The sequence below is a fragment of the Citrus clementina genome, unplaced genomic scaffold (genome assembly GCF_000493195.1).
Source record: "Citrus clementina cultivar Clemenules unplaced genomic scaffold, Citrus_clementina_v1.0 scaffold_5, whole genome shotgun sequence".
Taxonomy (NCBI): domain Eukaryota; kingdom Viridiplantae; phylum Streptophyta; class Magnoliopsida; order Sapindales; family Rutaceae; genus Citrus; species Citrus x clementina.
The window spans coordinates 37,852,291-37,864,548 of record NW_006262201.1 but is presented as its reverse complement, the minus strand read 5'-3'; the positions used below and the strand labels follow the sequence as shown (position 1 = coordinate 37,864,548).

The 12,258-nt window shown below is 36.4% G+C and overlaps 1 protein-coding gene across 1 annotated transcript; it reads right to left on the bottom strand.

The window, feature by feature from the left end:
• Positions 1-834: 834 nt before the first annotated feature.
• On the bottom strand, positions 835-10,135 carry LOC18042948. Its single transcript, XM_006434233.2, has 10 exons — positions 4,947-10,135; positions 3,868-4,069; positions 3,619-3,769; positions 3,386-3,482; positions 3,150-3,224; positions 2,880-2,970; positions 2,419-2,689; positions 2,260-2,302; positions 2,083-2,186; positions 835-1,549 (listed from the first exon to the last, which is right to left on the bottom strand). The coding sequence occupies exons 1-10, from the start codon at positions 9,976-9,978 to the stop codon at positions 1,118-1,120; spliced, it is 6,498 nt and encodes a 2,165-aa protein (XP_006434296.1). The 5' UTR covers positions 9,979-10,135; the 3' UTR covers positions 835-1,117.
• Positions 10,136-12,258: the final 2,123 nt, after the last annotated feature.

The window sequence follows — 12,258 nt, the reverse complement described above, 5'->3', positions numbered from 1 at the left end:
TGTACGTCGAACTGTTTTACATAATTGTGAAGCATCTATTAATATGCGCAATGTAATCCTCAATTTTATGATGTATGAGGCGAGGGGGGGGGGGCGCGGTGGTGTGGAGATGGATAAGCTGCCTTTGTTTTGATTTAGTTCAGTGTGTGGTGGTGAACATATGGGGAAATATATACCATGAATATATCTTGTTTTCTTTTGTATTCTTAGTTAGTACGTAACATATCAAAAAAAAAAAAAATTCACATCAAGTCCCGTGAAATCATTTTAAAAGTTTAGTTAATTTAATTTTGATTGAATCTTTAATTTTTTTGTGATAATACAACCACAAAATTCTTGTATAAATTTATTTTATACAAATTAATTTGATATTAACTTATTGATTGAATAAAAATATAAAATAATAAAAACAAATCAGACTAACAAATATTTAATCTAATCAATTTAATCATGTCACATCAGTTTATACAAAAAAAAAAAAATTATATAGGAGCTTATAACTATATTATTACTCTTACTTTTTATAAGATATAAACTCATCTTAGATTGTGATTGTTATCCTCTTCTATATATCCCATTCCCAATTTCCCCCTTCCATGTGGACACCACCGGCGGCCGCAGCTTAACCCGATTCGAAAATTATTCTGTCTATTTTATTTTAAATTCAAATCAACAAGAAAATCATAACAAAGCTAAACTGAATCCAAAACCACAATTTTGCTGATGAGAAGGAAAGTAAACACAACATATAAATGAGACAAACACTCCAAAAAGCTTTTGTAACCTTATTTCATTTCATTTCTAATTCTCCTTAATTTGTAATATACATATGTACATCATGAGAAATTTAAAGTTAAATATATATATATATATATATATATATATATATTATACATGCAGTACAAGAAAAACAACAAAAACCACCCTTGTAAGACCCCAAAAAGTATCTAAAGATGTCCCCACAAGCAGCCTGATCAGGATTGTCTCAACTCACCATCCGTTTTGATCTTCATCCGAAAGAAGGTTTGTGCCATGTGAGGTAACTTCCAGGGTGAGTGTACAAGAATGAGGGAACACACCCATCTCGCACAGGAACAAACCAATCCGCAAATGTAGTTCACCCGGTAGAATAAGAACTAGGGTGACTGTTCATTATACGAATGGGTTTGATGAGCTCATCAAGATCATCTAATTGTAACTCTGAGGCACCGCTGTCATTGAAATCCAACAGCTCATGTAATGCATCGTTAGTTTCCCCAGCTTCTTTGTCACTTACATCAAGGCCAATATAATCCACAAGTTTCCCTTCAACAAACAGATTACCATTATTTTGTACAGTGGGCCTTTCTGACATTGCTGTCTGAGACTCAGAGTCCTCAACAAGCATAGAACCAAAGTAGCGCCCATGAGTGTTCTTCGGTTTCCTTGATCGTCTACTTTTCTTTCCATTGCTTCGGCTTTTTGGGTGATGAAGCCTGCATTTGGCGCCTAGAGCACAGGAGCCTGTTGCTTTGAAAGTAGGGCAGACATAGCTGTGCTTTTTCCGACACTGAGAGCAGAGATGTATTCCATTTACTTACTGAAATTAGTGTGGGGTTGGGTGCAGTGTGTAGATCAAGAGGGAGGGAAAAAATGTTTTCAAGAACAATCACACAACAGGGTGAGAAAATATCAAGCAAGCAACAGTGTAATCCTTTCTACTTAAAAGTTGTAGTGCTGTAATTCATGCATTTACTACGAACAAAATGTAGAGCTGCTTTAGGTTTTGTCAACCCATATCTTTAAGGGAATAAACAGTACTTATGATTTCTCATTCCTTTTAAATCTCATATTTCAGGCTTCTTTGTCCAAAAGATGGTATGGGAGTTTCAAGTCCCTCTTCAGGGCAAAAGATGCATGGAAGTGAGTCTAGTTTTGACGTTGATGGTTGGCACAGACTCATCCTCTCAAAAAGGACCAAAAAAATGACTGGAATCAAATCGGAAACATAACAAACCATACGACTGAACAAAATAGATACATAACCCAAGAACAAAAATTTCAGACGAGCATAAGAATGGGCAATTTATATGAATACATTACCTCATCACCATCAGCACAATAGCCCTTAAGAAATCCTTCACAAGTAGAGGCATTTGGATTCACATGTACATGCCTGTATGGACAATTCTTGTTGGTGCATAAACCTACAGGAAACTTGTTAGAATTCTGTGTATGTTAAGTAGTTTGATAAAAGCACAGGATAACAAACTAAAACACCTTGCAGGAAATAAGAGCAATCAGGCATTCGTTCTGGAATGACCTGCATGAAAAAGAAATCACAGATAAATGTAATTTATTTATAAAAAAAATATCATTGAAACAAGTAAAATTAAGCCATCCCCTTGGGTAGACTTATGAATCAGATCCGTCATAAACCTTATGAGTCAATTTGCAGTCAGAATTGGAACATAAACCCTTCAAAAACTTTGTGCAGACAGCAATTTTGGAGGGATCGTGTATATACGGACATTTCCCATTATCCTTGTTGCATTTGCCAAATCTTGTAAAAAACTGACAATACTTCCGCTTTCTAGCTAATCGCAATCTAGCTGTGTGCAAACTCCACCTTACTTTTTCACTTGCCAAAACACGAGCTCGTCTCTTTGGATCTCTAATAAGCTGGTTGCCATTGCCAATTCGAACATATCTGCCAACATTGAATCCGTTTATACCCAATCACATTAATTCTGTAGATAAGCAGAACTTTATGAAAAAGCATATTTGCTAAGAGTACCCAGTATAAACTGCAGAGAAACTCCTTACAGAAGGAAAGGAAAGAGAAGTGGGGACGAGAGTAAAATAGAGATGTAGTAGATTAAAAAAATACATAAACATACTCATCATTGCCGATCACTAATCTTCTTGGAATATAAGATTTCTTGGCATTCTTTTCCAAAGCAGGCCCGGCAGCACATGGTGAGCTATCATCTACGCAGATTATAAGAAGTCACAAGACCAACAAATGTAGAGTTCGTTACGCAGTTAGTTGGTAGCATGTGAGTCAAAGAAACATACGGTTCAACATTCATCAACGCGACTTTAGGAATGTAAACGGAAAAATTAATATGTAAACATGGAATAGAAGAAGGAAACAAGACCCTTGTAACCTGATATCCTCTGAAGGGTCCGTCTTGAAGAATCCATTTTGTAGCGAACCGAACCAATGCGAAATATGCGTTCTCCTGCAAATATAATAAAAATAATAATGAATAATAAAATAAAATAATGTCACTCAGAACTCCAAGATCATTGAATTGCAATTACAAGCTTAATCATTAAAGCATCATTAACAGGAGCACACTGAAGGATACATCCCGAGAATTAATACTACCAAGTGACTTACTGCAAGAGCGAATTCTGATCTTTGTCTCAGAAGCAAATGATTCAGCACCATTTTCTTGTCTCTTCTTCTCAACTGCAGCAACCGCCAATGTAGCTTCCTATAATATACAATGAAAATGATATTGTTTAACAGGTACAAAGAAAATTTCATTTGCAATCAACCATTACTCGGCTTAAAAATGTTACGCATTTCAAAAAAATATAAGACGATCTGATATTGTGTGTTAGTCTAACCTCATTAACTTTCTTTGAGCGATTTTCGATAGATTTCGACCATTTTAGACTAGAGCCACCAACACTTAATACTTTATATTTTCGGAGTGAAAATCCATGGTTTGACCTTGTATAAACTGTATCTCTCTTTCTCAGCAGCAGCAATTTTCGACTGAAAGAATAATGATATCATTTGCTTGGACAATTAATACAATTATCATAAAACTGAAAGTAGCTGCAGAAATACAAGCACATCACATGCTAACGTACCTAATTGCAGATAAAGAGCTATTATTGGAAATGGAAACTGGATCCTGCACAAAACGTCTCCAGTATAGTGTTCTTTTCCAGGGAAACAGGGAAGGTAAGACCTTCCCACGATACAAAAAATGATCATCACTTTTTGATGACTGCATACTATTCAGCGTCCAAACCAGGGAGAATCTGATAGGTTTACAAATCTTTTTTACAGCTGCAAATTAACAACTCAATTAAAATTTCTCTAAACAAATATAATGAAGAAATGAACTAGCTCATTTTTCTGCCCCAATATATTATAGAGGTATACAAACTAACAAAATTTAAATTCCCATAGCTAATAACAAGTGGCACAAATCAGCATAAGCTACTTAATTACTAAGAACAGTCAGAATAACAGCCTCCATCTACAATGACTGTGGATTTAAAATAATTAAGTCATCAAGCTCTTCTATCAGGAAGTTATTTAAGAAAAATAGTAGAACTGAAACAAATAACACCAGTCACCAACTAAGAATATAAAGTAAAACATGAAAAACAATATTCTGGTAAAGGCGCAAGATTAGAATTTTAAATAACATGACAAATCAGCACAAAAACCTCTAGGTTGTAATCACCAAAATACAGAAAATGAGTTACATTATTAAATGATCAAAATAAACATTACCATGGAATTTAATTAGGAAAATGTAGACCATGCCCCATTCATGCACATGATTGTCAAAAGTTATGTATAAGAACGCACTGATTACATCATCCATACATATATCCTTTTTTATTAATATTATACATATCCTATTTTAGTAATAAGGAATACAAATTCCAAAACAAACTGATGTAGAAATCCCATATTTTCAAAAGTAAAACAAAATAAATAGGAGGGGTCATATGGCAATGAAAAATTCATGCAATCTAAGATAAATTAATTTACTAATGCAAGACTTTCAACTGAGCATAAAACATTCAATAACATGTTCTTTTCTATTATCAATTTGTCCATTTTCTGTGTAAAAAAATCAAATAAAAAAAAATGATTCATTAAATACCATTTTCGATAAATAAATAAATAAGCTACAAGTATCCGCACAGACCTTTATAAGACTGGCTCATATCAGATCTTCTGAAGATGTCCTTTGCACATTTTTCCCCCTCCGAAGTGAAAGAGCCATCAGCCAAGGAGACTGTCTGGTTGATGTGACTTTCCAATGGAGTCCTTATTAGCTGATTTTTTCGTCTTTTGTAGTATCCATCTGAGGCGGTGCTTTGGGTCTTATCAGGGTTTTGAACAGATAGGCTACAACCATTTGAAGCTGCAATCAACTGATTTGATTTTCGCTTCAAATACGTTATCCTCTTTACATTTGAAGTACACAAAGTCCCATCATTCAACTCACCCTGGCTTTCCAAACCATTAACTGAACCAGTTTGATTCACAGGAGTTTTAGAAATATTTAAAGCAGCATTAGAAAAATTTAGCTCATCGTTGATTTCCATAAGTTTCTGAGTATCTGATTTTGTCTCAGAGCAACCATTAGGAAGAGGCTCTGCCACAGGGGAAGATGTGTAATCCCCTGTTGAAGAGGTAGCATGATTTGGTACTTTGGCAACAACAGGCAAAGGGGGTGTTCTTGGCCTCTCTAAAGGAGCATTCACTCCTCTTAAGAAACTTGGTGGGTCAACTACATCAGCACCACCCTCAGATCCTCTGGTCTTCTTTGATTCACCTATCCCCGAAGAATTCAACCAATAAACTGAAGAAGTCAAACCATGAGAAATTTGGGAAACCGCAGCAACTGGAGCAGGTTTCCTAACAAGACTGTTACCTTTGCGAATGTAAGACATACTCTGATACTTAGCAACCTTTTTCGGCAACTGATTCTGTGGAGGTAACAAAGACTTGTTTCCTGGAGCAGGAGAGGCAGATGAACTTTCTGTCCGATGCCATGTTCGGGGCCTTGTGGTGCAGGTGGTGCGGGTTGAAGAGGCCAAATCCCTAGAAGCAGTAAACACAGAAGATGAACGTCTTGGATGAATCCTGGAAACACAATGACTCGCTTGATGCTTCTTCCCATTAGTTTCTCCACTCATGGGGTTTAGAGTGAGACCAGTATCTTTAACATCCTGTGCTGGCAGTGATACAGTTCTCTGCGCAACTAAATGTGCACTTTCCAACATATCATCCAACTTTAAATTAATCTTTGCATGCTCGGATGGTGAAGTATGGGCAGATAAATTAAAGAAACCTTCATCCACAGGTTCCTCACTTGGTATTTTCTCAATCCGGCAAACCTTTTCATTGGAAATCTGGCTAGCAGATGCTTCATGATTCAGCGCATTCATAACAGGGACGGTAGACAAGATTTCCGGAGAACCCAATTCTGATATAGAATCAAACTCCATCATTTCATCATAGGAATTTGTAGTAGAAACTCCATCACCATCAGCAACCAAAGCTCGATATGCACGAGACAAATCACCCCTTTCAAGGAGACAACAATCAGATTCCACATCTGTAGCAGGCAATATTTTATTCAAGTCTGAAGACTGATGTTCAGGAGTTACAAATTCAGTGGTCACATTGCAAGCTTTAACTTGCTCTTCTACAACAAATGCCTCTATGTTTTCCATCTTACTTTTTTCCGTACACATATCTTCATTGTTATAGTTAGTTCCATCCACAACTGGGTCTTCATTTACTATCTGCTTACCTTCAGATCCTGGTGGACAGGTGGTCCGTACGTTTGCATTGTCTGATTCCCCAAAAGCTAAAGAAGGTTCAACGATACAAGGCTCAACTTTCAAACTATCATCTCCAAACCCAGAGGCATTTGTATGAACTGAAACTGCAACTTCAGAGGATATCTGAGCCGAACCACTGTCAAGCAATACTGTGATTCCATCTGGACAAGGTGGCAAACTGGAATCACACAGAGTATCCATGTTAGAGACTGCAACTCCCTCTTCTGGATGCATTTGACCCTCAGTAGAATTGGATGGCAACTCTACACCAGATGTAGAGAGATCTGGAGTTACAGGTCCCTCACTGATCTGAGGTACAATCTCACTAGTAAATCCAGGATGGTTAGCAGACACTTTTCTCCTTTTTCTGTTCTCAGGTGAAGACCCATTAAGACCACTGCTTTCTGAAACATTAGCCTCAGAACATCCACCTGTTGAATTGTGCCCGCGGAAAACACTTAATCCATCTGAACTTGATTGTAAGCCAACATCCAAGCCTTCAGTAACCCTAACTTCTACAGGAAAAGAATCTTTTACAGATAAAGCTGTATTCAAGGACTGCACAGAACTAAATGCTTTTACAGGCCCCGTGTCCATATCACTTACCATTGCATCTGGGAAATCTGATACAGAAGTCATAACTTTGCACTTATCAGTATTATTAGACATACCAAACTCGCGGCTTCCTACTGAAAACATAGTATTTGCAAGTCCTCCGGCATGACCACCTTCAATTGCAATGGTAACCTCATTTGTTGCCAGCTGCCTACCATTATAATCACCAGTACCAGGGTTAATTTCTTCTGAATTAATAATAACACGGTCAGAACCTGAGCAGCTGCCTTTGTCACCATTAGAGTGGTCTACATGTGTGGAAGCATTGTGGAAATCAGTTTCCTCTGAACTTGAAAAAGCAGATATTTCACATCTTCCAGGAAGCATAACTGATGGACATCCTTCCACGGTACTGCTATTGACTGAGGAACTCATCTGACCTTTGCAAGGCTGCTTACTAGAAGCATTCAGAATGCCAACCTCAGAATCAGTCATCTTTTCCTGTGAGCTAAGTAAACCAATGTTGCAACTTGTGGTGGTGTTCATCCCATGTGCAGAGCTACAAGTATTTACATGAACCTCATGCCTTCTGATTTCCTCCAAGCTTTTCAAATCGGAATTAATATTTCTTCCTTCTCTAAGCAAAGGATCTGAATATTCTTTTGTTTCAGAATTTTCATGCAATAAGGAGTGCCCATTGTGGCAAAAATGCTTGTCAGCACCTTCAAGACCACCAATGTCAGAAAAATTAGTTTCATTTAGTAATTTAGTTAGATCCTTGTCAAAGTTTGAGGCAGTATTTAATACATGCAAACAACCATCAGCATTTACAGAACCCTCATCAATTTTAGTTTCCTTATGACTTGAACAAGCCAAAGGAGAAATTGAGCCACTCCTCTTTCTCTTAACCTTAGTGACACATGGGGCACAGGAATCACCGTCAGTGCTAACTTCCTTTGATACCATGGCAGTCTCTGGAGATCCACCCACTTGTTCAGTTCCAGGTGACATGTTTGCTTCATATGTATAAGCTTGCAAATCATCAAGGTGACCTGAAGCCATAGCAGCAGAAGAAATTTTGTCTTTTGAAGGTTTTACTCCCATTTTAAGCACAGAGGCTGCAGGTGCACCAAGTGTAGAGGCATCTGCTTTCAAAAGTTCATCCAGCTTCTCTGTTGGTTGAGAACCGGAAACATGCACTGTAGGGTTTATGGCTTTCTTCACTACTCGCTTTGCAACTTTTTTCTTCTTTGCAACCTTAAGTGCAGATGTTTTAGTAGTGCCACATTTTTCTGGAACAATGCTCTTTAACTTTTCCACTGTAATCTTTGCAGGTGAAGTGTTACTCCCACTGGAACAAGGATTTGAATTAGTATCACACTTGTTAGCACAAGAAGGTGCAACTTTCTTTTCAGCCTGTTTTGAGTCCTTATCCTCAGAGACCAAGGCATTATTCACTGCATCTCTGGAACCACCCAGCTTTCTACTACTGTCAAGGGGTTTATTCATTTGTAAACTTGAATGATCCTTATTAGACATCACAATTTTCCTGGTGTTTCCTTTCTTGGGGGTTAAATTTGCGTCAGAAACAATGGCAGAACTTGAAGTTGCCACAATTGCCTTGGCCACCAGTGAATTAGATTTGAAAGAAACATCTAGCTCCACAGGACTCCCCTCTCTCTGTTCATGTTCACCGACATCACGATCCGAAAACACAACCTGGTCATTCCCTCTAAATGAACCAGATTTTATTTCATAGTTCGAATGATGTAACTCTCCATCATCTCTATTCCTGTAATAAGGTTTCTGAATTCTCAAAAGTGCACTCTTCTTTTGTACTTGCTTCCTCGGGGTTCTATTATACTCATAACTGTGCTCTCTGCTTCCTCTGTTGTTACCATATCTTCCTGCATCAGACGCATAAAACTCGCGCTTTCCACTAAAAGCCCTAACCCCATCACCACTATTCTCACTATTTGACCCCCTTCCAAGCAAAGAATCACGACTCTCTCTCTCTTTGAACACCGGCCTATTTAAACCCACATCTCTGACATTGTTGCTCATCAACTCATTACTATCAAACTGCGAACCATGTTGATTATCATAATTACTGGAATTCAATCTATCAGAAGTTGACACAAACTGACTACGATGTGACACAAAGTCTACCCTTTGATTACTATTATTGCTACCTGTATGCTCAAATTGAACAACATCATTGCTATACCTTTCTCTAAACCTATAACTTGTTGTGTCTAATTCATGCTTAATCTTATCCATTGACCGATAAGGAGACAATGGTCGGTGATCAAATTCATGATGGCGGTCCAACCTACTAACAACCGGACGATGATCAGGCTGAATCCTGGGATGCCGATCCCACACATCCTGCCGGGCCTCAAAATCAGCCACCGGATGCTGGCGATGATGATGATGACGACGATCAGTTTGTTGGTGTTGCTGTAGACGATCATCGTTAATTGAAATTCGGTGGGCAAAATCGTTACTTCGTTGGTGGTGGTACTGGTTTTGGGGTTTAGGGTTAGGGCTAAAATTGGGACTAAATTGAAACTGCGAATGGTGGGAATTGAAAGAAACTTTTTGGACAGGAGGTGGGACAGTGGGAGGAGGCTGGCAGTGGTGGTATAATTGCTGAGGTGGCGGAGGAGGTGGGAGTAATTGTTGTTGTGGCGGCGGGTGTGGTGGCGGAGGTCGATGAGGTGGCGGGGGTGCAAGGTAAATTTGAGGGCGATAAAGATTTGGGTTTGAAGGAGGAGGAGAAGAAGAAATTGTAACATACCTTGATTGATGAACGTACGGAGAATCCATAACTCATCACTGGCCGCGGCGGCTCTTCTTCTTCTTGTTTCTTGTTTTTGCTGATCAAAATTCCGCTTTCATTCGTTGCTCTTTTCTTGGTGGTGGGTTTTGTGTTTCCACTTCGGCCTTTGACTTTGCTTCTACGGGTTTTGGATTGTTGCTAACTTGCTACCTTCCCCACTTCGGATTTTTCATATTAATTGATTTCCCTTGTGAGAATATTATTTTTAAAAAGGTAATTACTCGCGGATTATTTTTTTTCAATTTTTTTTAATGTTTCATTTAAAGTTAATATTGTTTTCACTGATCCACTCATATTATAATACTGTTAAAATTTTGCTAACATCGTAAAGATAAAATTATTACTTTACAACGACATTGTTTGAAGACAGAAATAAATAGGTGCAGAATAACATAACTTTAAGTGGAGTTCAATAAAGAAAATTTAAATTGTATATTAAAAAAAAAGTGGTGGATGTATAATTATCCTGTAAAAAAATTATTTATACAATATTTTGCTAATTCTCTTAACACTTTAAAGACGGAAGTAAATATGTGCAAAATAATATAAGTTTAGGTAGAGTTCAGTAAAAAAAATTAAGAATTGTGTATTTTAAAAAAAGTGTAAAAAAATAGGTGGATGGTAGATATTGCTCTTTTAAAAAATTTATTAAGATTCTTTTCAATTTTTTTAAGTTCTAATCAAGATGGATTTTTAATAGGAAAATAATTAGATATTATATGTTATATTTGTCAAAATTTATGCATATGGTCAAAAGAAGTTTGCCACAATTTTTTAACTTATTATATTCATAATGCATTTATTAATTGATAATTCGAATGTATTAAAATTGAAATGAAAAATGAAAATCATTATAAATTGTTTATTTTATTTGTAGGAATCATAATCAGAATTAGAATAAGCCATAATACTATAAATGTATTTATGGAATTAAAATATTTATTATAATTTATTAAAATAACCTTAGTTGATTGTTGTCATTATTTATTATAGTAAAATGTAATATTGATTATTATTATTCAAAATAATTATTTTTAATTTTAATAATAACAATAATAATAATAGATAATAAAGGACTTATTTGAAAATATTACAAAAGTTGTATAGGGACCAAAATATAAAATGATGAACTTAATTAAGGGTAATTTAAAAATTATAAAAATTCAATAGATATAAAATGTGAGAGTTTAAGAAATGAGGACTTGATCCACACGGGCGGAGAACTAAGTCCTCATTTCTTTATCCAAAAAATATGTGGGTTCTATATATGTCATTCTCATTTTTCTCTTATTTAATAAATAAATATCATCAATTATTCTCAGTCTAAATTTTGACTCCCTAATCGTATAAGTAAACACACCCTTACAGTTTTGTATTACATATCTTAAGTTTGGATACAAGTTTGTAATTGTAAAGATTTAGTTATTACTAATAACTGAGATTTTTTTTTTTAATAATAAAGATCAATAACTAAGATGACAGGTATATCATACAATATTGCAACTTGCAAAGTAGTGTTCCCGAATTATTGATCCAACATTAGTTTATCATACAATAAAATGTTCTTCAATTGTTATTTTCAGGTAAAACTACATTTTAATTGCCGCATGTTGCAGAATTAGAAATTGTTCATACTTCATACCCTTCCTTCTTAAATTGTTAGTGAACAATTCTTGGTCAAGATTTTTTAACTTAAAATTGCGGCATACCTCTATCAAGGCAAGCATTGTCAGCTAAAGGGACATATCTCCACCAAGTGTTAATTTTATTTTATTTTTTGGCCTGGGAGATGAGATGATATCTTACTCTCATCCACCCAGAGAACCTATTATGAAATTTGGAAATGGTAGAAACGTGGACTTTTGTGGTGATTCAGGTAACAGAAAAACGATTTTGCAAGAAAAAGAAATCATCCAGGGTGATGGGGGACGAGAAAGAAGTTCCAACAATAGCCGTGGTGTCGGTGGAGAAGACTTGTTCAACTGTCACCATCCGGACTTAACCAGTTCTTGCTTGTTTTGTGGTGTTGGAAGCAGCTGATAGCCTTCACTAGAGGAAAAGTTAATTGACTGAAAGTAAGCAGGGGACCCCCAACGAAGGATATGTTGATTGAAGAGGAGAAAATGAAATCTTTAACCACTAGCAATGCAGGACCACTTCAATTATAATAGCAGCAAGTAGAGTATTGACCAAGGACTCCATAGGCATTTTGTGACACATAAAATGGCTTATCTGATGGTCTTGTTAAACTTTGAACTGGTCAAATA